We start from the raw sequence: 27138 nt of genomic DNA, 5'->3' as shown, positions 1-27138 counted from the left end.
ATAGAGCACCATTGATTCCATGGTGCTGTACATGAGAAGGGGTTACAATCAGAATACATATACAAGTTACAATAGACTGACTAGTACAGAGAGAAGAGGGCCCTGCCCTTGCGGGCTTACATTCTAAAGGATTTTGGGGAGGAGAGAGGAGGTGGCGTGTAGGTTGGGTGGCAGCTCCGCACGGTGGTATGGCGGCAGCTTCGCACGGTGGTGCGGCAGATAGAGAGAGACAGACAGACACAGAGAAAGAGAGACAGACAGAGCGACTGATACAGAGACAGACAGAGAAACTGATACAGACAGAGACAGACAGACTGAGACAGACAGAAACTCGAAGAGAGATGGTTACTATCCCGGGCAACGCCAGGGTACTACAGCTAGTAATACGATATCGTACGCGAAATTGCAACGTGTAAAGCAGGCTTTAGTCTCCAAAAATTCTGCCTCCATTAAACTGAACAGAGCTGGGAGCTACAGGCCATTAATAGCAACTGTCAGTGGTTGCTATAGGAACGAAATAAACTGTTAGTATAAGAAGCTTATATGTGAGGTAATATGATGTCAGTGGAGAGACGGATAGAGAGAGACTGAAAAAGACAGACAGACAGAGAGACAGACAGAGACAGAAGTGGAAAGAGAAAAACATTGACAGCTGGACAAAGAGACAGCCGGGTAGTGACAGACCTGGAAAGAGACAGCCCTGGAAAGAGACAGACGGGCAAAGAGACAGACCTGGAAAGAGACAGCCGGGCAAAGAGACAGCTCTGGAAAGAGACAGACGGACAAAGCGACAGACCTGGAAAAAGACAGATTGGGAAAGAGACAGACGGGGAAAGAGACAGCCCTGGAAAGAGACAGCCCTTGAAGGAGACAGACGGGGAACAAGAGAGACAGACAGATATTATTATTATTTATTTATAGAGCACCATTGATTCCATGGTGCTGTACATGAGAAGGGGTTACAATCAGAATACATATACAAGTTACGATAGACTGACTAGTACAGAGGGAAGAGAGCCCTGCCCTTGAGGGATTACATTCTAAAGGATTTTGGGGAGGAGATAGTAGGTGGGGTGTAGGTTGGGCAGCAGTTTCGCATGGTGGTGGGGCAGATAGAGAAAGACAGACAGACAGACACAGAGAAAGAGAGAGACAGAGCGACTGATACAGAGACAGACAGAGAAACTGATACAGACTGAGACAGACAGAAACTCGAAGAGAGATAGTTACTATCCCGGGCAACACCCGGATACTACAGCTAGTAATCTAATATACAAAGCTGAGTGTATGTGTGTATATGTGTGTGTGTGTGTGTGTGTGTGTGTCCGCTAAAGGAATCCACACCGTCGCATTTACAATCACGAAGTTTTGCACATACACTCTATGTGACTCAGGGAACGTCATAGACTATGTTTGGGTGGGAAAATTTAACCCCGTGCTTTACAGTTAAGTCCGCTTTACACGCTACAATATATCTTACAATGTGTCGGCGGGATCACATTGTAAGTGACGCACATCCGGCATCGTAAGGTACATTGTAGTGTGTGACAGGTACGTGCGATTGCGATTGAACGTTAAAACGTTCATCGCATACACGTCGTTGAATCCTGACGAATTGCACGTCGGGTTGTTCAATGTTCCCGAGGCAGCACACATCACTGTGTGTAACACCCCGGGAACGTCCCTCCCACTCCAGGAAGTGGACGTTCGCCGCCCACATGGAGGTCGTATGGATGGGTAAGTACGTGTGACGGGGGTTAATCGTTTGTGCGGCACATTCAACAAATTGAACGTGCCGCACATACGATAGGGGCGCTGCAAATCGCATACGATATCGTATGCGAAATTGCAACGTGTAAAGCAGGCTTTAGTCTCCAAAAATTCTGCCTCCATTAAACTGAACAGAGCTGGGAGCTACAGGCTATTAATAGCAACTGTCAGTGGTTGCTATAGGAACGAAATAAACTGTTAGTATAAGAAGCTTATGTGTGAGGTAATATGATGTCAGTGGAGAGACGGATAGAGAGAGACTGAAAAATGCAGACAGACAGACAGAGAGACAGACAGAGACAGAAGTGGAAAGAGAAAGACAGAGACAGCCGGGCAAAGAGACAGCTGGGCAGTGACAGACCTGGAAAGAGACAGCCCTGGAAAGCGACAGACGGGCAAAGAGACAGACCTGGAAAGAGACAGCCGGGCAAAGAGACAGACCTAAAAAGAGACAGCCCTGGAAAGAGACAGACGGGCAAAGCGACATACCTGGAAAAAGACAGATCGGGAAAGAGACAGACAGGGAAAGAGACAGCCCTGGAAAGAGATAGCCCTTGAAGGAGACAGATGGGGAACAAGACAGACAGACATATTATTATTATTATTTATTTATAGAGCACCATTGATTCCATGGTGCTGTACATGAGAAGGGGTTACAATCAGAATACATATACAAGTTACAATAGACTGACTAGTACAGAGGGAAGAGGGCCCTGCCCTTGCGGGCTTACATTCTAAAGGATTTTGGGGAGGAAACAGTAGGTGGGGTGTAGGTTGGGCAGCAGCTTCGCATGGTGGTGGTGCGGCAGCTCCGCATGGTGGTACAGCGGCAGCTTCGCACGGTAGTGCGGCGGCAGCTTCGCACGGTGGTGCGGCAGATAGAGACAGACAGACACAGAGAAAGAGAGACAGACAGGGCGACTGATACAGAGACAGACAGAGAAACTGATACAGACAGAGACAGACAGACTGAGACAGACAGAAACTCGAAGATAGTTACTATCCCGGGCAACTCCCGGGTACTACAGCTAGTAATCTAATATACAAAGCTGAGTGTATGTGTGTATGTGTGTGTGTGTGTGTATGTGTGTGTCCGCTAAAGGAATCCACACCGTCGCATTTACAATCACGAAATTTTGCACAGACACTCTATGTGACTCAGGGAACGTCCTAGACTATGTTTGGGTGGGAAAATTTAACCATGCGCTTTACAGTTAAGTCCGCTTTACACGCTAAAATATATCTTACAATGTGTCGGCGGGGTCACGTCGTGACGCACATCCGGCATCGTAAGGCACATTGTCATGTGTGACAGGTACGTGCGATTGCTATTGAACGTTAAAACGTTCATCGCATACACGTCGTTAAATCCTGACGAATTGCACGTCGGGTTGTTCAATGTTCCCGAGGCAGCACACATCACTGTGTGTAACACCCCGGGAACATTGAACAGATCTTGCCTGCCTCCCGCGGCTCCAGCCGGCAATGCGGAAGGAAAGAGGTGGGCGGGATGTTTACGTCTCGCTCATCTCCGCCCCTCCGCTTCTATTGGCCGGCTGCCGCGTGACGTCGATGTGACGCAGAACGTCCCTCCCACTCCAGGAAGTGGACATTCGCCGCCCACATCGAGGTCGTATGGATGGGTAAGTACGTGTGACGGGGGTTAATCGTTTGTGCGGCACATTCAACAAATTGAACGTGCCGCACATACGATAGGGGCGTTGCAAATCGCATACGATATCGTATGCGAAATTGCAACGTGTAAAGCAGGCTTTAGTCTCCAAAAATTCTGCCTCCATTAAACTGAACAGAGCTGGGAGCTACAGGTTATTAATAGCAACTGTCAGTGGTTGCTATAGGAACGAAATAAACTGTTAGTATAAGAAGCTTATGTGTGAGGTAATATGATGTCAGTGGAGAGACGGATAGAGAGAGACTGAAAAATGCAGACAGACAGAGAGACAGACAGAGACGGAAGTGGAAAGAGAAAGACAGAGACAGCCGGGAAAAGAGACAGCCGGGCAGTGACAGACCTGGAAAGAGACAGCCCTGGAAAGAGACAGACGGGCAAAGAGACAGACCTGGAAAGAGACAGCCCTGGAAAGAGACAGACGGGCAAAGCGACATACCTGGAAAAAGACAGATCGGGAAAGAGACAGCCCTGGAAAGAGATAGCCCTTGAAGGAGACAGATGGGGAACAAGACAGACAGACATATTATTATTATTATTTATTTATAGAGCACCATTGATTCCATGGTGCTGTACATGAAAAGGGGTTACAATCAGAATACAGACTGATAATAGACTGACTAGTACAGAGGGAAGAGGCCCCTGCCCTTGTGGGCTTACATTCTAAAGGATTTTGGGGAGGAGACAGTAGGTGGGGTGTAGGTTGGGCAGCAGCTTCGCATGGTGGTGGGGCGGCAGCTCCGCACGGTGGTACAGCGGCAGCTTCGCACGGTGGTGCGGCAGATAGAGACAGACAGACACAGTGAAAGAGAAAGACAGACAGAGAAACTGATACAGACAGAGAAACTGATACAGACAGAGAAACTGATACAGACAGAGACAGACAGAAACTTGAAGAGAGATAGTTACTATCCCGGGCAACGCCCGGGTACTACAGCTAGTAATCTAATATATAAAGCTGAGTGTATGTGTGTGTATGTGTATGCAAAGAGACAGACAGCGACACACAGAGACTGGGAGAGAGACAGTTACTATCCCAGGCAACGCCCGGGTACTACACCTAGTCTAATATATAAAGCTGAGTGCATGTGTGTGTATGTCCGCTAAAGGAATCTGAACCGTCGCATTTACAATCACGAAATTTTGCACAGACACTCCATGTGACTCAGGGAACATCATAGAATATGTTTGGGTGGGAAAATTTAACCCCGCGCTTTACAGTTAGTCTCCAAAAATTCTGCCTCCATTAAACTGAATAGAGGTGGGAGCTACAGGCTATTAATAGCAACTGTCAGTGGCTGCTATAGGAACGAATTAAACTGTTAGAATAAGAAGCTTATGTGTGAGATAATATGATGTCAGTGGAGAGACGGATAGAGAGACACTGAAAAAGACAGACAGAGAGACAGACAGAGACAGACGTGGAAAGAGAAAGACAGATACAGCCGGGAAAAGAGACAGCCGGGCAAAGAGACAGACCTGGAAAGAGACAGCCGGGAAAAGAGACAGCCCTGGAAAGAGACAGATGGTGAAAGAGACAGACGGTGAAAGAGACAGCCCTGGAAAGAGACAGCCGGGCAAAGAGACAGCCGGGCAAAAAGACAGACCTGGCAAATACCCTGAAACAGCTGTCTGTGGATGGATACCATGTTTTGATATAGGCGGTTTCCTTGACTGGAGACTGCCCTTCCCGTGGTTGTTCCTTCTGGGTGAAAGACCTGGCTAGTTTCCTGCCAGCGTTGAGAAACATGTGATCGTGTCTCCGCGGCATTCTTGTTTTGCATATTTTCCCAGGGGGCCTTGTTCTACTGTCACTGCGTTGAGAAACACGTGATGGTGTCTCCGTGGTGTTGGATGTTGATCTCCCTGAGGTCGGCCGTCCTTGCCTATGTAGTTTTCTGCTAGGTATTGCTCCCACTAGCCAGTTTCCTACTCCCCACTGATGAGGGGCAAATACCCCGAAACAGCTGTCTGTGGATGAATACCATGTTTTGGTATAGGCAGTTTCCGTGACTGGAGACTGCCCTTCCCGTGATTACTTCCCGGTAAAAGACCTGGCTAGTTTCCTGCCAGCATTGAGAAACATGTGATGGTGTCTCCGCGGCATTCTTGTTTTGTATATTTTCCCAGGGGGCCGTGTTCTAGTGTCACTGCGTTGAGAAAGACGTGATGGTGTCTCCGCGGTGTTGGATGTTGATCTCCCCGAGGTCGGCCGTCCTTACCTATGTAGTCTTCTGCTAGGTATTGCTCCCACTAGCCAGCTTCCTACTCCACACTGATGAGGGGAAAATACCCTGAAACAGCTGTCTGTGGATGGATACCATGTTTTGGTATAGGCGGTTTCCTTGACTGGAGACTGCCCTTCCCGTGGTTGTTCCTTCCCGGTGAAAGACCTGGCTAGTTTCCTGCCAGCGTTGAGAAACATGTGATGGTGTCTCCGCGGCATTCTTGTTTTGCATATTTTCCCAGGGGGCCTTGTTCTAGTGTCACTGCGTTGAGAAACACGTGATGGTGTCTCCGTGGTGTTGGATGTTGATATCTCCGAGGTCGGCCGTCCTTGTCTATGTAGAGACTGGGAGACAGAGAGACAGTTACTATCCCGGGCAACGCCCGGGTACAACAGCTAGTCTAATATATAAAGCTAAGTGTATGTATGTGTGTATGTATATGTGATACCCCACCGAGCTCAAGATAGGAGGTTACCTCCGTATCTTCTATACCCGTCGCCGGGCCAGTGGTTTGTTGAAGTCGTGGCCTGACCCGGTTCCGTGGCTCCATGGTGCACAGTAAAGGGGAGGATAACTAGGATTGTTACTGGAGAAGACGTGTCACTGGTTGCAGTGGTGACTGGGGTCCTGGCCTCCTCCGCTGCGGACCCTTCCTCCGACCTTTCCCCCTCCAGGAGTGGAACGGATGATGTCGACTACGCCACCTGTGGTGTGCAGCCAGGGATAAGGCAGCCGCTGCATGATACCTCGCCGGGGGTGATGTTGGGGTGCAGCTGGGATGATATTTCTCCCCACAGGTGGAGCGCCCCCCCGGGAGATAGAACGGGGAACTGGGAATCGCCAGATAACAAGGCGACGACAAACAGAGTCAGAGTCACTGGGTTGCGGGTTTCAGATCTTATTTACTCACAGTTCTTTCATATTCACTGCAATGACTCCGTTCGTTCCCAAGCAGGGCAGACGTCAAGTCTGGTAAGGCAGCATGTGGATTTTCTCTTCCTGTGCTCTTGTGTGGTGGTCCCTTCCTTGTCTCTGGAGTTCTTGGGACCCATTACTCTGCCACCCGAAGCTGCAAGGCTCTGTAACCCTCTTCTCTTCCATGCCACACGACTACCGATCCCAGGCTCTCAGTTCCTTCCTGGCTAGCCACCTCTCACTTTCCATTTCTCTGCCGGCTAATGGATCGGGAACCTCCTAACTGGCATCTTCCTCAGCTTAGGGCCCTAGCCATCCACTCACCCGGTCCCCAGTAAGGAAAGGGTGTATAACCAGTCTGGACCCGGTGATACCTCTGCTCCACTTCCCTGAGAGAGCTTATAGAGCTGATCACTGCATGTTCTCTCTCTGCTTCCCCAAGGCGTTCTGACTAAAATGAAAGTAACTGTCCCTTTTGTAACTTTCCCTTGCACGTGCCCCCACCTCAGGAATGTCCTCTCTGCCTGCCTGTGTGAGCAAACACGAAACTTACCAGGTTAACCTCTGCCCCTCTGGACAGATATTATAAGATACAGTGTCAGGGGTGCTACATATATATATATATGTGTGTATGTCCACTAAAGGAATCCGCACCGTCGCATTTACAATCACGAAATTTTGCACAGACGCCTCATGTGACTCAGGAAACGTCATAGACTATGTTTTGACGGGAAAATTTAATTTCGCACTTTACACTCTCCAAAATCCTGCCTCCATTAAACTGAATACAGATGGGAGCTACAGGCTATTAATACCCAAGCTGCCTCACTTGCTGAGGGAGGCTATGGGCCGTATGTACCCGCCCATCATCACCTCCCGCCCGCCATCATTACACACCTGTGGAAACCTCTCCTGGATTCTCCTCCTTCCCGTCACTCACACTCGGCTGATCCCCCCCTCATCATCATCACTCACCTGTGGAAACCTCTCCTGGACTCTCCTCCTTCCCGTCACTCACACTCGGCTGATCCCCCCTCGTCATCATTACTCACCTGTGGAAACCTCTCCTGGACTCTCCTCCTTCCCGTCACTCACACTCGGCTGATCCCCCCTCATCATCATTACTCACCTGTGGAAACCTCTCCTGGACTCTCCTCCTTCCCGTCACTCACACTCGGCTGATCCCCCCTCGTCATCATTACTCACCTGTGGAAACCTCTCCTGGACTCTCCTCCTTCCCGTCACTCACACTTGGCTGATCCCCCCTCATCATCATCACTCACCTGTGGAAACCTCTCCTGGACTCTCCTCCTTCCCGTCACTCACACTCGGCTGATCCCCCCTCGTCATCATCACTCACCTGTGGAAACCTCTCCTGGACTCTCCTCCTTCCCGTCACTCACACTCGGCTGATCCCCCCTCATCATCATCACTCACCTGTGGAAACCTCTCCTGGACTCTCCTCCTTCCCGTCACTCACACTCGGCTGATCCCCCCTCGTCATCATTACTCACCTGTGGAAACCTCTCCTGGACTCTCCTCCTTCCCGTCACTCACACTCGGCTGATCCCCCCTCGTCATCATTACTCACCTGTGGAAACCTCTCCTGGACTCTCCTCCTTCCCGTCACTCACACTCGGCTGATCCCCCCTCGTCATCATTACTCACCTGTGGAAACCTCTCCTGGACTCTCCTCCTTCCCGTCACTCACACTCGGCTGATCCCCCCTCATCATCATTACTCACCTGTGGAAACCTCTCCTGGACTCTCCTCCTTCCCGTCACTCACACTCGGCTGATCCCCCCTCGTCATCATTACTCACCTGTGGAAACCTCTCCTGGATTCTCCTCCTTCCCGTCACTCACACTCGGCTGATCCCCCCTCGTCATCATTACTCACCTGTGGAAACCTCTCCTGGATTCTCCTCCTTCCCGTCACTCACACTCGACTGATCCCCCCTTGTCATCACTTCTTCTTCTTCTTCCTCTACTTTAATATTAGTCGGATCTTCCCCCTGATATATCAGATCTAACAATCAGCGCAATACAAGAGACCCCAATATCTATGACACCTACGACCGCAGGTAGTAGAAATAGGTAGGGAAAGGGTAATTTCAATACCGCGCCAACGACCACTCATGAAGATGATGAAATTAATGTTACTTTATTTCATGATCAGGTCTACGCGTTTCAGGAGGCTCTGCTCCCTTCCTCAGGACAATACAAGCACAAGAAACATCAAAATCCCAACTTTCACAACTCCACTTGGTGAGTAACCTACTTTCACAACTCCACTTGGTGAGTAACCTACGTGCATTTCACCCTATATGTTTTTGGGGTAAGACCCTATTGCGCTCTCTTTCCACAGTTTTATTCACCTATGACCGCAGGAGCAGAAATGTCCCCCATATACAGATCCGGTCCAGGGCTCAGCGCCTTCTACCTCATGAGTCTCCAGGACATTGTGCTTCTCCTCTGGACAGTCCTGGGGACATCTCTCTGGGGGATTTCTCCTCCTGGATCCATCTGTAGGAGACACACAGTGATGGAATATATAGATGATGGAGGTGGTACCGGGATTTCTCCAAACATAAGACCTACCCTGAAGATAAGGCCTAGCAGGAATTTTCAGCCTTTTTGGAGTATGCTTATAATGTAAGCCCTAGCTGCGGCTCCTCATACTAATAGTGTCCTGTATAGGCCTTGGACGCGCCTATCAGGAGATGTGACCTTTACTGCTGGACGTTCCCCATTGTGTTTGTGTAAGCCCCGGACGTTTACAGTCACATGCCGGCTAGTGAATGCAATGAATATTCCCCCCTCCCCCGCTCATCCCTGTGCGCTGCGTCAGTGATTCAGCCAGGAGCCATATTACTGCCCGAGGATGGCAGCGCTATGCTCACACTAGCTGGCGGCTCTTCTCCCCCGAGTGTATCAGTGTGTATTTCTATGCAGAGGACTCGCTCAGATGAGGAGCCCCATCCTTACCAGTAATATGGCCGTCTGAGTGAATCATTGAGGGGTGGACGGGAGAAGGGGGTGAATATTCATTTTTCACTAATGGGCGACTCAAATGCTGAGACAAATACAAAATATAGGACATCTCCAGAAAATAAGCCAGAACGCATCTGTTACAGCCAAAAGTATATAATCAGAAACATCCAATGCACCATGAAGACGCATATAGGAAAACTCCCAAAAGGCAAATAATCAAGAAGGTGTCACACGCAAATACGTCACGAACGATGCCGGATGTGCGTCACTTACAACTTGACCCCAATGACGGATTGTAAGGTATATTGCAACGTGTAAAGCGGGCTTTAGAGTTCAAAATTTCACAGAAAATTATCAATAGTATCCTGCTAATGCCTAAATAATTAAATTAATTTTGCAGTGAAAATTATATTTCTTAATATATACAAATTAGGATTTTTTTGTTTTTATGGTTATGATTTTGTTTTGTATTTTTGCATATAGGCTGTCAATATTTTATTAGTTTTTTTCTTTTGTAGAAACAGAATATATACGAACCGTGTTGTCCAGAGGGGGTGATATGAAGCGTCTTTTGGCGCAGCGTGAATGCCGATGGATTCACATTTTGGGTACACTTAAACCTACTGGTCTTAATGAGCAGCAGAGTTTTGCTCCTTTTTTGTAAATTTATGCTAGATTCTTTGAGTCCTTAGTTTTAATTTTGTGTGTCATTTTATTATTCTCACATATGTCCTTTTATTTCTGTTTTCATTAGGTGTCAGGGATTTTAATCTTACAACAAGATGCCGTTACCTTTCTGGAGCAAAAACAAGTTATTTTCCATACTTGCTTGTAAATGCCCTTATATGCATTGTAACGTTATAATTGTCATCTGTATATGAACTAAACCTTATGTATAATCTCTGCTCCCATACTTACCCTCCTTACGTTCTTTTTAACACTGTTTACCCGTGAGATACTACTGCGCATGCGCGTCGTGGACGGACAGCTGGGACGCATCCCAGAAGGCTTCAGTGAGTGGTGAGGGCGGGATTATGAGACGTCACCAGAGATTTCCCTGACCCGCGTCACCACTCTGAGGCGCCCTCTCGCGTTGCGCATGCGCAACTGTTATAGCGATCTCACGGTCATTTGGGGCTATAAATTGCCCGACACACATGTTTACTGCATGGCCCCCCGAGGAAGCCCAACGCGAAACGCAGCATCGGGGCCCCCTGGACAGCATTGCCGTGGGTTGTTTAATATGGGTGAGCACTTTTGACTTTATATACTGAATTGACTTTTTGCCCGCAGCTTGGCCCTGACTTGCAGCTGGCTAACCACCTTTACTTGCACAGTCTGGGCTCTCCATGCCTGAGTCTCTCCACATTTATTTTACGGAATTGTGGTTGTGGGTCCCCCCCTTATCCGCGTTATTGGACAGCTTGACAGGCCGTTTCAGTCACATGGGGGATGTATATTGCATCTCGATACGCACTACATGCACGTCATCGGTGTCCTGTGCGCGGATGGGGATGCCCACACCTGTTAGGGGTTAATTTACCCTAGTGACTTAGTGGTTGATTCTAGGCATTGGTAGTACCAAAGATCTTTACAATTTTCTCAAGGAGCACAGTGTGCTTGCCAGCTGCAATTCTGGTACACGCTGCAGTGTATGCTATTACACCATTAGTGCTCCCAAGTCACTTTATCCACGGCAACTTTGCTGCCCTATCTGTTTGCACTTTATCTCTCCCCCCCTTTTTACACTGTGTGTGGTTTTTATTACATATTGTATCTAATAAAGCTGTACTTTTATAACTACTACTTTGGAATATGACTCCATTCTTCTTGATTATTTACAGCTAAAAGTAATATAAGCCTGTCTTATTTTTAGAGGAAACACGGTAGTAGGTAACCACAGAACAGACAGGACCGTCTCCCCTCCTCACCCTGCGGATCGGCTCATATAGCGCGCGCCTCCTGTGCTCCATGTATAACGGCAACCTGAATATCCATCAGATCTTCACCCTGAAAAGAAACATGTCAATGAGCTCCGGTCCAATCACTTAAAGGTCCCGTTACACGCTACGATTTATCTGACGATATGTCGTCGGGGTCACGGTTTGCGTGACGCACTTCCGTCGTCGGTAGCGACTTCGAACGATCTTAAAAATAGCGAAAATCGTTGATCGTTGACACGTCGTTCATTTTCAAAATATTGTTCGTCGTTTCGAACGCAGCAGACATATGTTTGACACCCTGCCAACGACGAGCAAAATCGTTAGTGTGTCCGTCATCAGCAACGCGGGCGTGTCCTTACGAGCAATGCTCAACACCTCCTCCGCTCTGATTGGTGGTACCAACTGCGTTCTGATTTAGCAGCCATGGTTGATAAGGCGGACACAAAGTATCATTGACGTCCTTTGTGACTGCCCGCGGTCCTGTGTGCGTCTCATTACAGAGCTCGGCTGTGACGTGTGTGTTATTTCATTTTCGGCTAATATATTTTGTCCTGGTTGCTTGCATATTTTGGGTAGGTTTATATTTGTTTAAAATTGATTTTAATACCTTGTTTTTGTGCATACTTCCGGAGTTAAAAAACACTGAGCCCTATCCTGCATTGTTCGCATTGTTCATATACCTGTAAGCACATGTTGGCCGCATTTTATTTTTTTTTAACAATTAAAAATTTTGAAAAATGTTTCTAAAAAAACCCCTCCAAGATGTTTATTACATTAAAAACCTTTCACAGCCTCATACATAGAATTCCAGCCTGATGAAGGTCATAAACCATGTCATTGTCCAAATACCTTGGTCAAGTAATGAATATTGATTTTTGATGCATGGGCATTTGCCTTTCAAATAATAGCACAATGAAGTACAGATATGCGCCATGCATTTGTATCTTTTAAAGCTAAAACATTTGCTATGTCAGATGTTAGTGGCCTATGTTTAAAAATATGAAAACATCATTACAATTACACATCCACAAAGGACTATGTTAAGCCACACAATCCTAACACAATTCGCCGTGTTCCACCTGTGTTTACTTTTGTTCAGAGACGCAGGCGCATCAACTTGTTTGCCGACCTGCGTCTCGGAACCTGTGTCATACCTGATTTTGCAACTTTACTCACGAAGTCGCAGAGGCAGAAAATATGGGACGCATCGTATGAATAGTGGATGGCATTTGACAGTGCGTCATGACGCCTCTTCCTGTTTCAACCTGCCCAGTCTACAGTATAAGCGTCGGATTAACATAGTTACTAGGCACTGTATGGGGTGAAGGCAAGGTAACATACCTTATGGATCGTATGGATGCCTTGGATTACGCCTGCCATAGGGTGCATGAACGGCCCATGGCCCACAAAAGGGTGGTCCTGCCCAAGATCAGCTGAGGCCTAGCCAGCCAGTATGGAGTTGTCCATTCAAGCAGGCAGGTCCGAAAAAAGTGGGCGGACCTGCTGTATCGGTCAGCATCGAGGATAGAAAATATCCGCACCTCTTTACACAGGCAGCGTGGGGAGTGTTTACAGTGTAAACATGTCATAGTCTTTTTACAAACATATGCGTCTTGTGTATATGAAGTCAGGCGTGGCAGCGGCATGAGACCTTCACAAACGCAAAGGGAAGCACCCTGTCTGTTGCAGGGGCCTCATCATGACGCTCATTTGCATGACAACTCACATGCGGATCAAAAATGGCGCATAGCGCAGGGATTAGCCATTACATCCACACTTGACGCAGCAAGGTAATTTATTTCAAGGATGTGCATAGGGCTGTACTGTAGGACAAATATGCCGGGTTTGTTGAACACTTCTTGGTGTGTTTAGATATACCATGATCAGTAGGTTATCAGAATGAAAACATGGTGACTGTGCTAATTAATGGAGCTAGGTTGGCAAAAGTAATGCTGAATACATTATTATTCAAAGGACTAGGATGGACTCCTCATAGCTGTCGTTTGTTGTCTCCATAAAATAGGACAAGTACCGCAAATGCAACAGCATGATGGGACCCTGTCACCTCCTGCCTCCCCATCCCCTACAAGGACACCTTCTCATTCCCAGAGCCCTTCCAACGCAGCCACCCCACCCCCTGCTGCCACCCCTCCTGTGTCCTTAAGCCCCTCGCCACCTGCAACAAGTTCTTCAGCTGCCAACCCACCACCTGCATCAATGTCACCCCATTCCTCTTCTGGACAATGTAACTCACCTGCCTCAATTCAGGAGATAGGTGCAGGCTCTCCTCGAGGTGAGTTGCCGGCTTAGTACCTCGTCAGTGATAATCATCCTTGCGACATGGCTTGGACAAGGTTGATTCCCAGTGTTCACATATGGCTGTTTTTGTGTTCACCTAGCACTTAGCTCCCATCCTGCTTCTGCGGCCCTAAGTTCAGCCTCCGATACAGATGAGGACCATGACCGTCCCCACATTCGTAAGTGTACCTTAAACGGAAGAACTTTGTGGTTTTCCGTTTGAGAAATGTTAAAAACGTTACGCCATCCCATTCCATCCACAGGATACCCCAGAATCCGAGATGTGTGGGCATCGACAAGGAGGCTGAGGCCTGCAGCCCAAGAACATGAGGATGTTGTTCGTCGTTACATGGAGGGCCTTGATGCAGCAAGACGCAACTGGTTTTAGTTATATTAATGTTGTTTTAAAGGTTAACTAAGGTTTGTTAAAAAAAAAAAACAATAATAAAAAAACGAGTTTGTTAAACGCTTTTTTAACTTCATGGGTAGACACAGCCATTAGGTCAAAATGCCACACACAGCAAACATATGGGGTTCACTAAGAAATAACGACAAATTCAAAGGGACAAATGCATGTGTGGGGACCACTGCCGGCCTGGTGTTAGCTTACATCATGGTGTGTCAGTAGCCAAGAGTAATGACATGGGACAGGGGATGATGATCAAAAAAAATAGGGCTATGTATTGGAACATAGAGCAAGACATCTTATTAAAAGCGCCCAGCAAGAAAAAGGCCACTATGATCCGCTGCAAGGAGAAAATGTGGACCATCTGTGTGTTTGTGAGTTGGAAACGTGACAAGTACCTTTTATACATGTGACCATTATTATAAAGATAAAGAAGTCAAACTATTTGTACCACCAAAAAAAAACCAACAAAACAAGTTTAATCACATGATATCTATCACAAATCATAAAAGGTACAAAAAAAAAAAAAATATACCCAGCTGGGTTACAAATACATTTTTAAAGACAAAATATAAAAAAAATAAACAAGAAATCATTCTGTCCATTCATCTGATTCGGGTGATTCGCCATTCACCTGTTGACTTTCCAATTTTCGTTTTTTATTCCGGGAAGACCTGCATCTTAAGCTGTAAGGGACTGGGAGGTTAGTTGGAATTTGAGGGGAAACATGGGTAGTGTCCTGTTGGGAGCTTGAAGATGGCCCTGCCTGTTCCCCTACAGCAAATGATGATGTAGCTGTCAAGAACGCAGCTTTGCCCGCCCGTAATACATCAATAATCACACGTTGGGCATGTTCTCTTTGTGAATCATTCATCTGCCGGAGCTCATCGTCCAGGAAGTGGGAGAATCCGCTTATTGCTGGCCGGTTATGTTTTTCTAGTATTGAGTGGCACAGGCCAACCAGCTCACTGGACCTTGAGGCGGCGGTTGTTATTCTTCTGCGTCTGGCAAGCTGCCGCATAGGCATGGATGAGGGGCCAGCCGCTTCGTGTACTACCTCCCCTGTTTCCGGCGGTAATGATGGCGTAGCACTGGGCCCGGCCTGTGTTATGGATTCCTGACTTGCTTCCTGTTGGTATAAAATAAATGGGTAAATATGTGAAATATTACCAAACAACGGGAACTACATACATTGAGGAAATACATCAGGGTGTGGGCAAGGGATTAAAGGTGCTACACACACATGGAGACCCGTGCAGTGAAACCATATGTGAGGGGGGTTTAAAAAAAAAAAATGACATTTTTGTGTACTCACTGTAAAATGTCTTCCTTGGAGCCTTTCATTGGGGGACACAGACAGTGGGTATTATGATGTCTCCAGGGAGGCATGACACTAGATTGAAAAAGCAGTAGGAGAAGGACAACCAAAACCACAAGGGTGGGAGCTGTGTCCCCCAATGAAAGGCTCCAAGAAAGACATTTTACGGTGAGTATATAAAAATGTCATTTCCCTTCTCGCCTTTTCATTGGGGGACACAGACAGTGGGACGTCCCAAAGCAGTCCCTGGGTGGGAACTGAACTATTAACAGTTTATAACATCAGACTAAGAGCTGACTAACAACTGCAACTGCAGTGAACACATATCAAAACACTGTAAAAAAACCGAGCAGTGGCCACTTATAAATGGGCCACTGCCGCCTGAAGGACTTGTCTTCCAAGAGCAGCATCCGCGGAAGCATGCGTATGCACTCTGTAGAATTTTGTATACGTGTGCACACTGGACCAAGTAGCGGCCTTGCAAAGTTGGTCCGCCAAAGCCTGATGGCGGATAGCCCAGGAAGCACCCACTGCTCGCGTAGAGTGGGCCCGCACAGATTGAGGGGGAACAGAACCTATTTTGTAAGCCTCACAGATGGCAGTCCTAATCCATCGAGAAATCGTGGATTTAGAAGCCGGATTGCCCCTTTTTGTGTCCTTGTGAGAGGACGAAGAGGGCATCGGACTTGCGCAACGGCGCTGTTCTGGAGATGTAGATCCGCAGAGCCATGGCGAGATCTAGAGTGTGAAGGGCTTTTTCTAAAGAGTGGACCGGGACCGGGCAGAATGACCGCAACACAATGTCCTCGTTTAAGTGGAAAGAAGATACGACCTTCGGGACAAAAGAGTGGGGAAGGCCGAAGGACCACCTTATGATGGAAAATCAGGTAAGGTGAGCGACAGGAAAGGGCCGCCAGTTCAGACACTCGCCTGATAGAGGTAATGGCGACTAAAAAGGCAACCTTCCAGGACAGTCGTTGAAGAGAGATTTCTCTCAGCGGTTCGAAAGGAGGAAGCTGAAGAGCTCCGAGAACCAGATTCAGATTCCAGGGATCTAAGGGGTGGCGATAAGGAGGGACCAAATGCGCCACCCCTTGAAGAAAGGTACAGACCTGAGGGCGAGAAGCCAGCCGCATCTGGAAAAAATACTGACAAGGCAGAAACTTGTCCTTTAAAGGGTACTGAGAGCTAGACCCGAGTCCAGACCGTCTTGCAGAAAGGCAAGAACATTAGGGTTTGAAAAGGTCAGGGGCGACCGATTATGACGGTCGCACCAGGAAAGATAGGTCTTCCATGTCCTGTGGTAAATGCTGGCGGAGGAAGGCTTCCGAGCATTAAGCATGGTATGAACTACCTTAGAAGAAAGACCTGACTTGGCTAGAATCAAGGATTCAAGCGCCACGCCGTCAAATGCAGCTGTGCTGTATTCTGGGGGAATATTGGACCTTGCGACAGAAGATCCGGGCAGTCGGGAAGATGCCAGGGAGTGTCGCCGAGCAGTTGGAGAAGCTCTGGGTACCAGGCTCTCCTGGGCCAGTCCGGCGCCACGAGGATCACCGGGATTCCCTCCGCTTTGATTTTCTTGATTACTCTCGGAATGAGAGGAAACGGAGGGAAGATGTAGGGTAGGCGAAACTGCGACCACGGAAAGACTAGAGCGTCGGAGCCGAGCACTAGCGGGTCTCTCGACCGGGATGTGAAGGGATGTATTTTGGCGTTCATCCGAGAAGCCATGAGGTCCACATCTGGGAGTCCCCAACGAAGAGTGATCTGATGGAACACTTCGTCGTGGAGGGACCATTCCCCTGCCGCTAGACCTTGCATGCTAAGAAAGTCTGCGCCCCAGTTGTCTACCCCCGGAATATGGACAGCTTAAATAATGGGAATGTGCTTCTCTGCCCAAAGAAGAATCCTGGATACTTCTTTCATCGCTGCCCTGCTGCGAGTTCCTCCCCGACGATTGATGTAAGCCACGGCCGTGGCATTGTCTGACTGGATCTGAACAGGGAGGCCCAATAGTAAGGGTTGAAAATTCTGAAGGGCCAAAAATATGGCTCTGATCTCCAGAACATTGATGTGCAGGGAGCGCTCGGAAGGAGACCAGCGTCCATGAACAGTGTGGTGGAGAAACACCGCCCCCCAGCCTATCAGGCTGGCATCCGTCGTAACTACTTGCCAGCGGACCAGGCGGAAGGACTTCCCTTGAGATAGGGATGAGGCTTGAGTCCACCAGACGAGGGAGCCGAGTGCAGACCGAGATAGGCGGACTGACCGGTCTAGGGAAGCTGGATTCTTGTCCCAGGAGGATAGAAGATCCAGTTGTAGAGGGAGCAGATGGAATTGGGCAAAGGACACGGCTTCTATGACCGCCACCATCTTGCCTAACACTCTCATTCCATTTCGAAGGGATGTGTGACGGCGAGAGCGGAGGGATTGGGCAGCCCGGATCATGGAAGACCTCTTGTCCTCTGGAAGAAAAACCCGGGACTGAGCCGTGTCTATCAGCATACCTAGAAAGCTGGTGCGCTGATGAGGAATGAGGAATGACTTGAAGTTGATAAGCCACCCTAGCCTTGACAGCGTGTCTAGGCAAATCTGCACGCTTTCTGAACAAACTTGAAGAGAGCTCCCTTTGACAAGAAGGTCGTCCAAATAGGGAACGACCAGGATGCCTTTGGGGTGTAAAATGGACATGACGGCCGCCATGACCTTTGTGAAGACCCGAGGCGCAGTGACAAAGCGAAGGAACCGTTGATGAGAGACACATATGGGAATGTGTAAATAAGCATCTTCAACGTCTATGGAAGCTAGAAATTCTCCAGGTTCCATGGCGGCTAGCACTGCTCTCAATGATTCCATTCGGAAAGTTCGAATCCGTACGAATTTGTTCAGCCGTTTGAGGTCCAAGATAGGGCGGACAGAGCCATCTTTTTTGGGAACGACAAAAAGGTTTGGATTTGCCGCGCTGTTCCAGGGGCACTGGAATGATAACATTTGCTTTCTGTAAAGAGGCTATGGCCTGAAATAAGGCCTGGCTTTGTGTTTTGGACTTTGGAAGACGAGAATGCAGAAACCTGTTGGCCGGCAGGGAATGGAAATCGATCTTGTAACCTGAGGTGACGATTTCTCGAACCCAAGCATCGTGAGTGTGGTCTAGCCAGATATCCCGAAAAAGCAGAAGCCGCCCTCCAACAGGAGTCGGATCTGAGGGATACCTGGCGTCACGCTGAGGGGGCCTGTACAGAGCGAGGTCCTTTGGGTTTAGGTTGCTTAGAGTGGGAACGCCAAGAAGAGCCCCTTGAGGGACCGGATCCTCGATCTGAGCGTTGGGACGATCCTTGGGCTGATGGTTTTTGGGGGGCAGGCCAAAAGGACTGCCTGCGCCAAGGAGATTTTTTTTTAAATTCCTGGATACCGGCCGCTTTTGAGGTAGAATGGTACTTTTACCACCCGTCGTCTCAGATATGAGTTTGTCCAGGGATTCTCCAAACAGACGCAGGCCATGGAAGGGGAGTGTGGACAGGAATTTCTTGGAGGCACTGTCCGCATTCCATATTTTTAGCCAAAGGACTCTGCAGGCAAAGACAGCATTGGCCGCCGATAGGGCTGCCAAACTAGCTGCATCTAGGGAGCCGTGAAGAAAATAATTAGAGGCTAGAGAGAACAAATCAAGGATCTCAAAAGCCGCCGGGGGAATATTACAAGAGCGAAGCATCCTGCATAGGTTCTTGCTCCACACCCCCATAGCTCTTGCGACCCATGTTAAGGCAAACAGGGAGCGAAGAGAGGAGCCCGAAGCCTGGAAAATAGATTTGACCGCAGCATCAACTGCGCGGTCGGACGAGTTCTTGAGAGACGCGTTGTCTGAAACAGACATAACCGTGTGTTTAGCCAGTCTGGATACTGGCGGATCCACAACGGGGGTTACTGACCAGGGCTTAATCATTTCAGAGGGAAAGGGATAAGCGAATGAAGAGAAGGGTTTTTTATTAAACCTTCTATCAGGGTGATCCCACCGTTTAGATATAATTTGCTGAAAAAACGGATCCTGAGCAAAGGATTTAGGAGGCTTCTTGGCCCGCTTGATTGCCGACTGAGAAGTCGGGTCAGGAGGCTGATCAGAGATCAACAAAGAGTGATTGACAGCCGAAATTAGTGTCTCTTCTATATGCCTAGACTCAGAAAGGACATCTGAATCAGAGTCAGAGTCTTGAGAATCGTGACTACTAAAGGTCACGGAACCTCGGTCAGACTGACCATCGTCTGAGTCGGATGAGGCGTAGAGGTCGCAATGGCGCCTTTTGGAAGCAGCCTTTTTGCGTTCTGGGGAAGAGGGACCAGACAAAGCAGGCGGGCTCCTCTGAGGGAGGGAGCTGGGCCGGGGGAAGGCTGTGGGAGCCTGAGGACGGCTGGGATATCTGAGCAGCAAGGTCATCTAACCTTTTAGACATTAGAAGAGCCCATGCAGGCATTACGTCATCAGACGGGGGTGCTGCCTGGCCGGAGCAGAATCCAGAGACTGCACGGCATCCTGATCCGGCAACGGGGTCTGATGTGACACGGTAGAAGGGGCATCGCAGCCCCAGCATAGTGGATAGCTTCGGCCATTAGAAAACGAGCGTCCACAGGTGGTACAGGCATAGTACAGGTCCGTAGAGGACGCCTGGGAAGGTTTATCACCCTTGCGGTTACGCATGTCAGCAATAGAGTCCTACAGCCCTATATAGGGATATGCCGCTGTTAGTATGAGTGAGGAGCCACTAACAGTATTATAAAGTGACTGCTATGCACAGCCGGTATATACCGTAGCAAAATGGCATATATTGTCAAACAGAGGGCATATACCTGCAGGCAGAGCCAGTATATACCGCTAATAGCTGATATACACCGCTAGCCAGCAGGCACACACCGCTAGAGAGACAGCGATATACCGCTGAGCAGAGCGGTATATAGTGCTGCAGAAGTGCAGAGCCAAGGAGGCGATCTCACCCGAGTCTGCTCCCCACGTGAAAATTGGCGTCCAGTGTTCCTGGCAGCCTGGAGGAGAGAGACGGCCCCCGGAGGCTGATTGGATCCAGGCGGCGGTTTGGATGCAGGGGACAGAGGACTCGTCGTCTCCCTACCTGCTCCTGGCTCCGTCTGAAGACGCGTCGGTGATGGATGCGGGGATCTCAGGGATGCATCTTCGGCTCAAGGCTGAAGCAGGTCCTCTGCTCTGCTAGCCCTCTGGAGCTACCTTGGTGTGAGGTGCTTCCAGGGAGCCTGGAGGGGTACGCAGACCCGACCACTTGGGCGCGAGGGAAGACTGACGGCTTGTGCACGCCAGGTTTCCTCTGCCTGTACGCGGGGGGAACGAGGGTGGCAAGGCACAGCGGTATTGCCCCATAATCAAAAATAGAATGAAAAGCAAAAACAAAATAAAAAATAAAAAAAAACCGTATTTTTCGGACTATAAGACGCACCGGACCATAAGACGCACCCTGGTTTTAGAGGAGGAAAATAGGGACAAAAAAAAAAAACTTTTAAGCAAAAAATGTGGTCATGACACACTGTTATGGGGCGAGGAGCTGCTGCTGACACTATTATGGGGGTAATGTCCCCAAATTCTCTGCTAAGGTACCCCATCCTGGTATATGCCCTCATCCTGCTATATACTGCCATCCTGCTATATGGCCCCATGCTGCAATATACCCTCATCCTGCTATATTACCCCGTGCTCCTATAGGGCATGTATCCTGTATCACACAAAAAACAATAAGCGTTTATACTCACCTTTCCTCGCTCCATGCAGCATCGCTCCTCCCCCTGTCAGTGGCGGCAGCAGCACCGCTTACCTGTGTGGAGCCATCACCGGTCACTTCCGTGCAGCACGCGATCTCCTCCAGTCTGCCGGTCAGCTGACCTGCGTGACTAGCGGCGCACAGCGATGACGTCATCGCTGTGCTCACCGCTCTCTACACAGATCAGCTGACCGGCAGACTGGAGGAGATCGCGGTGCTGCACGGAAGTGTCCGGTGAGTATGCCGTACTTATTCACTGCTCCCTGCGCTGATGATGATGCGCGGGGGGCAGTGAATACAGCCGCACATGATCTCTCCAGGCTGTAGTTGCCAGGGGTGATCATGGCCGGCTGTTAATTATGCACGCACCCCCCTGCCCATCACCCCGTCCACCTGTCAGTGACGGCTTCAGCGCTGAGAGATGGGTGGTAGGATGGGCGTGCATATGAAATGAGTGGGCCCACATGATCACGGAAAGCTGCTGCAGCCTGCTCGTGCCCCCGATGGCCCGCTCCACCGCAGCACGCTCATTCCCGGCCGCAGCCCTATAGTCAGACCATAAGACGCACCCCCAACTTTCCCCCAACATTTGGGGGAAAAAAAAGTGCGTCTTATGGTCCGACAAATACGGTAAACTGGCCTAAGGCACCTGGTAGAGCTCAGGCCAGACATGTCAGCCTCCCTGCTGACACTAGAAAAAACTGAGCTAGTTTCCTGCCTAGCTAGGGTATATGCTGTGGGGGGAGGAGCTAACACTTTTGCAAATCTAGTGTCACGCCTCCCCTGGAGACACCATACTACCCACTGTCTGTGTCCCCCAATGAAAAGGTGAGAAAGGAAACAAGATTAGGTATATATGTATGTAAGCAGCAGATTAAAATATGAACACCACAATAGTGAACAGCACTGGAAGGCCATTATTAGAGACATTAACTACATTTACACGGGACACAACAGGGATGACTTTCAAAAGGTGATTATCCACAGACAAATTAAATTCAATAATTTAAAATGAACCAAAAACAAACCAGTACTTACATCCTTCACCAGAGACTCCGGGGGATCATCATCAAGGTCCTCCTCCTGTAGGGGCATCATGCTGGTACTGGGACGAGGAATGTCATGGTCCCTTGTGAATAAAAGCAGGTCATAGTACCATAGGCGCGGTACATAGACTTCCGCCGTGCCTGACCCGGACTTCTTGGAATCTTCTACCTTATTTAGTTCTTTTTTAAATACTGTGCGGAGGGCTTGTATTTTTCTTTTGACAGCAGATTCAGATTCATCAGCAGGTTCATATGGGAAATGCTTGTTATATACAGCAACAAGCTGCACATATGCCTCTTTTTTTAGCTGCTTGTTGCTGTATTCGGCTGATCTAACCCTCCACAAACATGGTAGCGTCCGGTACTTTTCTATGAGCTCCCTTATGAATGCTTCATTTTGGGGCCCAGACATCTGTAAAAGGTAAAACAAAAAAAATAAAAAAAAAAGAGACAAAAGCTAAACAGAAGCATGCAGTAAACAGAAAATAAAACAAACAGGAAAATGGGGTAGTATAGCCTGACAGATGGTGCATATGACGGGCCTGAAAGTAATAAGACTTCAAACTTAAAAAATACAATAAGATTCAAAATAAACAAACCTTTCAAAAAAACAAAAAAAAACCCAACCATACCTTGGAGAAGACAGAAAGGCGTAAAGGATTCCACACACACAAAACAGATCACATGTGCGGCACTGGTGGTTGCGTCACACGGGGCAGCTGCAAATGCGGCCTTTATTTCACAGACACGTAATCACGTAACAGAAGACCGGAGGAGATTCTGACAGTATGGAAGTTGGGGTGTGGAGAAGGCGAGGCAATCACACGCTAGGGTGTATGCCAGGGTCAATTATACGCCTCTGTCGTTGCCGGAATCGTTGGGAGGAATGCTGTGTGACGGTGTCCACACAACCGCCTAGGTCAAACAATATATCGTTGAACGATGTAGCGTCGTTTGTGAGATGGGTACGTGTGACTGCTACAAAACGACCTATGAGCGATCTCGGCAAATCATAGCAACGATCTGGGCGTGTCACATCGCTAACGAGATCGCTAGCGATATCGTGGTGTGTAAAGCGGCCTTTATGGAGAGATGTTGTGGAGACTTCAGCGCCATCTACCTGATGAGTCTCTGGGCCATTGTGATTCCCCTCTTCACAGTCCTGGGGACACAGAGAACATCTCTCTGGGGGATTTCTCCTCCTGGGTCCATCTGTAGGAGACACACAGTGATGGAATACATAGATGATGGAGATGGTACCGGGATTTCTCCAAACACAAGACCTACCCCGCTAGCTATTCTTTCACTAATGGTGGATTCCGTGCGATTCTCTGCAGGAGGTCTAGTCAGATGCATTTCCCTAATAGAATCAAGCCTGTCGTCCTACTCCGTGTTTCCTTACATCTCTTTATTCTGCACACAAGTGACGGAGTTCGTGTGATGCCTGTGACTCCAAGTCGAGTTATTTCAAGTAAATTCCCCGTTTTCACATTCTAATTAGCCCTGCAGGTTTCTCATCATTTTCCTGGGAATATCCCTCTCGTCATAAGCGTGACATCTTTGCCCATCGTATAGATCTACTCGTTTCCCCCAGCCTAGCCATGTAGCATCTTCATTAAAGGGAACCGGTCAGCAGTTTTAGGGCCTATAAGCTGCGGCCACCACCAGTGGTCTCTTATATACAGTATTTTAACATGCTGTATATAAGAGCCCAGGCCACGCTGTAGAACATAAAAAACACTTAAACCGGTCGCTCCGGTGCTGTCTGGCCAGATGGGCTGTTTTTCGGGACCAGTGCCTCCTCTTTCGGCCATCTTGCTCCTCCATCTTCTGAAGCCTGTGTGCATGACGCGACCATATACATACGCCGACACTGGGGTCCTGCGCAGGCGCACTTTGATCTTCCCTACTCAAGGCAGATCAAAGTATTGTAGTGTAATGGTAGGTTAGAATGCTGTATATAAGAGCCCACTAGTGGTGGCCGCAGCTTATAGGCCATAAAACTGGTCACAGGTTCCCTTTAACACTAATTGACAGATTCTGCATTCCACACGTGTCATCACACATCATTCTCTACTAATAATTCTGAATTCTCTTTTTCTTCTTTGCACGGACCATTTATTTCTCCACATATAGCCAGCTCCACTGACAAAGGTCACTGCGTTGACCGAAACGTCTTGCAATATTTGAACTGTTCTATATTTTGAATAAAGTTTTGCATCCATTTTGGAGTGCCTGGTCTATCTTAATTTTGGCTACCCTGAAGATCAGGCCTAGCAGGAATGTTCAGGCTTTTTGGAGTATGCTTATAATGTAAGCCCTAGCTGCGGCTCCTCATACTAATAGTGTCCTGTATAGGCCTTGGACGCTCCTATCAGGAGATGTGACCTTTACTGCTGGTCGCAATGTTACCGCCGATAGAGGTCAATCCTGTGACCGAGCAAATCCTCTGTCCTCCATCACTGCCCATCTCCTAAGCCACACACCGCTATAGACCTGCGACTAGCAAGGGAACAGTGTGTGCGGGGAGCTCCTGCTGTATACAGGGGACCATGTGCGGGGAGCTCCTGCTGTATACAGGGGACCATGTGCGGGGAGCTCCTGCTGTATACAGGGGACCAGGGGGGGGGATGACTCCTGTCGTACACACGCGACCATGGGGGGGGAGAAGCGACTCCTACTGCAAACACGCGACAGTGTGTGTGTGTGTGTGTGGGGGGCCTCCTGCTATACACACGCGACCGTGTGGGGGGGGACGGACTCCTGGTTTACACACGCAACCGTGTGTGTGTGTGTGGGGGGAGGGGGGGTGTCCTACCATAGGCCTAACATGGGGGTACCCGAGCTGCCTCGCTTCTTAGGACAAGTGGCCACGTATTATACACCCAAGGGAGGGATACGGCACCTGATGTAACTGCCAGTCATCAACCTCCACCCATCATAAACCTGCCGCCCGCCATCATTACTCACCGGTGGAAACCTCTCCTGGACTCTCCTCCTTCCCGTCACTCACACTCGGCTGATGCCCCCTCGTCATCATCACTCACCTGTGGAAACCTCTCCTGGACTCTTCTCCTTCCCGTCATCACCCCCCGCCCATCCATTGTCCCCTGCCCGCCATCATTACTCACCTGTGGAAACCTCTCCTGGATTCTCCTCCCTCCCGTCACTCACACTCGGCTGATCCCCCCTCGTCATCATTACTCACCTGTGGAAACCTCTCCTGGACTCTCCTCCTTCCACTCACTCACACTCGGCTGATCCCCCCTCGTCATCATTACTCACCTGTGGAAACCTCTCCTGGACTCTCCTCCTTCCCGTCACTCACACTCGGCTGATCCCCCCTCGTCATCATTACTCACCTGTGGAAACCTCTCCTGGACTCTCCTCCTTCCAGTCACTCACACTCGGCTGATCCCCCCTCGTCACCATTACTCACCTGTGGAAACCTCTCCTGGACTCTCCTCCTTCCCGTCACTCACACTCGGCTGATCCCCCTCGTCATCATTACTCACCTGTGGAAACCTCTCCTGGATTCTCCTCCTTCCAGTCACTCACACTCGGCTGATCCCCCCTCGTCATCATTACTCACCTGTGGAAACCTCTCCTGGACTCTCCTCCTTCCCGTCACTCACACTCGGCTGATCCCCCCTCGTCATCATTACTCACCTGTGGAAACCTCTCCTGGACTCTCCTCCTTCCCGTCACTCACACTCGGCTGATCCCCCTCGTCATCATTACTCACCTGTGGAAACCTCTCCTGGATTCTCCTCCTTCCCGTCACTCACACTCGGCTGATCCCCCCTCGTCATCATTACTCACCTGTGGAAACCTCTCCTGGACTCTCCTCCTTCCCGTCACTCACACTCGGCTGATCCCCCCTCGTCATCATTCTCCTTCCCGTCACTCACACTCGGCTGATCCCCCTCGTCATCATTACTCACCTGTGGAAACCTCTCCTGGATTCTCCACCTTCCCGTCACTCACACTCGGCTGACCCCCCTCGTCATTGTCACCCGCCGGGCCGTCATTACTCACCTGTGGAAACCTCTCCTGGAGTCTCCTCCTTCCAGTCACTCACACTCGGCTGATCCCCCTCGTCATCATTACTCACCTGTGGAAACCTCTCCTGGACTCTCCTCCTTCCAGTCACTCACACTCGGCTGATTCCCCCTCGTCATCGCTTCGTCTTCTTCCTCCACTTTAATATTAGTTGGATCTTCCCCCTGATATATCAGATGTAACAATCAGCACAATACAAGAGACCCCCAATATCTATGACACCTACGACCGCAATAGCAGAGATGTCCCCCATATACAGATCCGGTCCAGGGCTCAGCGCCATCTACCTGAGGAGTCTCCGGGACATTGTGCTTCTCCTCTGGACAGTCCTAGAGACACAGAGGACGGGGACATCTATCACACTGACACCGACACCACCCACAATCCTCCACTGCTCCCTGTATAATGTCCCGGCTCCACGGGAACAGCTCAGCCCGCAGCCACAGGAGCCCCCGCGGGGGAACGGCTCGGCTCACAGCCACAGGAGCCCATCACAGATTCACCCCAACTGTCACTTTACCTGAATGGTGGGAAATCTGCTGCTGGCTGATAACAGAGAACAAGAGCTGCATACACTGGACGGTAGAGGATAAATCCTAGGTAGCATCTAGAGTGGAGTTGATTTCTTAAGGGGGATGATGTCACTGGAAGGGGCGGGGCCTCGTCAGTGCAGAGCTGTGGGCGGGAAG

General features: G+C 49.2%; 1 protein-coding gene across 2 annotated transcripts; it reads right to left on the bottom strand.

Moving 5' to 3' along the window:
- Positions 1–14733: 14733 nt before the first annotated feature.
- On the bottom strand, positions 14734–25855 carry LOC142257995 (uncharacterized). Of its 2 annotated transcripts, XM_075330362.1 has the most exons (4): positions 25750–25855; positions 23508–23599; positions 22380–22799; positions 14734–15372 (listed from the first exon to the last, which is right to left on the bottom strand). In XM_075330362.1, the coding sequence occupies exons 1-4, from the start codon at positions 25817–25819 to the stop codon at positions 14836–14838; spliced, it is 1119 nt and encodes a 372-aa protein (XP_075186477.1). In that variant the 5' UTR covers positions 25820–25855; the 3' UTR covers positions 14734–14835. The 2 variants fall into 2 exon arrangements, with proteins under 2 accessions (XP_075186477.1, XP_075186487.1); XM_075330372.1 differs by lacking the exon at positions 23508–23599.
- Positions 25856–27138: the final 1283 nt, after the last annotated feature.

The sequence above is a fragment of the Anomaloglossus baeobatrachus genome, chromosome 1 (assembly GCF_048569485.1).
Source record: "Anomaloglossus baeobatrachus isolate aAnoBae1 chromosome 1, aAnoBae1.hap1, whole genome shotgun sequence".
In the NCBI taxonomy this organism is placed as follows: domain Eukaryota; kingdom Metazoa; phylum Chordata; class Amphibia; order Anura; family Aromobatidae; genus Anomaloglossus; species Anomaloglossus baeobatrachus.
This window is presented reverse-complemented; position numbering and strand designations above follow the sequence as displayed.

What these genes read in the sequence shown, in the direction of transcription:
- LOC142257995 (XM_075330362.1), bottom strand. Translation starts at nt 25,819, where the DNA reads ATGGTGACGAGGGGGGATCAGCCGAGTGTGAGTGACTGGAAGGAGGAG. An exon ending in ATGGCCCAGAGACTCATCAG is followed by an intron (nt 22,800 to 23,507) that starts GTAGATGGCGCT and finishes TACCTTTTACAG; the next exon opens with ATGTCTGGGCCCCAAAATGA. An exon ending in CGGAGTCTCTGGTGAAGGAT is followed by an intron (nt 15,373 to 22,379) that starts GTAAGTACTGGT and finishes TTATACCAACAG; the next exon opens with GAAGCAAGTCAGGAATCCAT.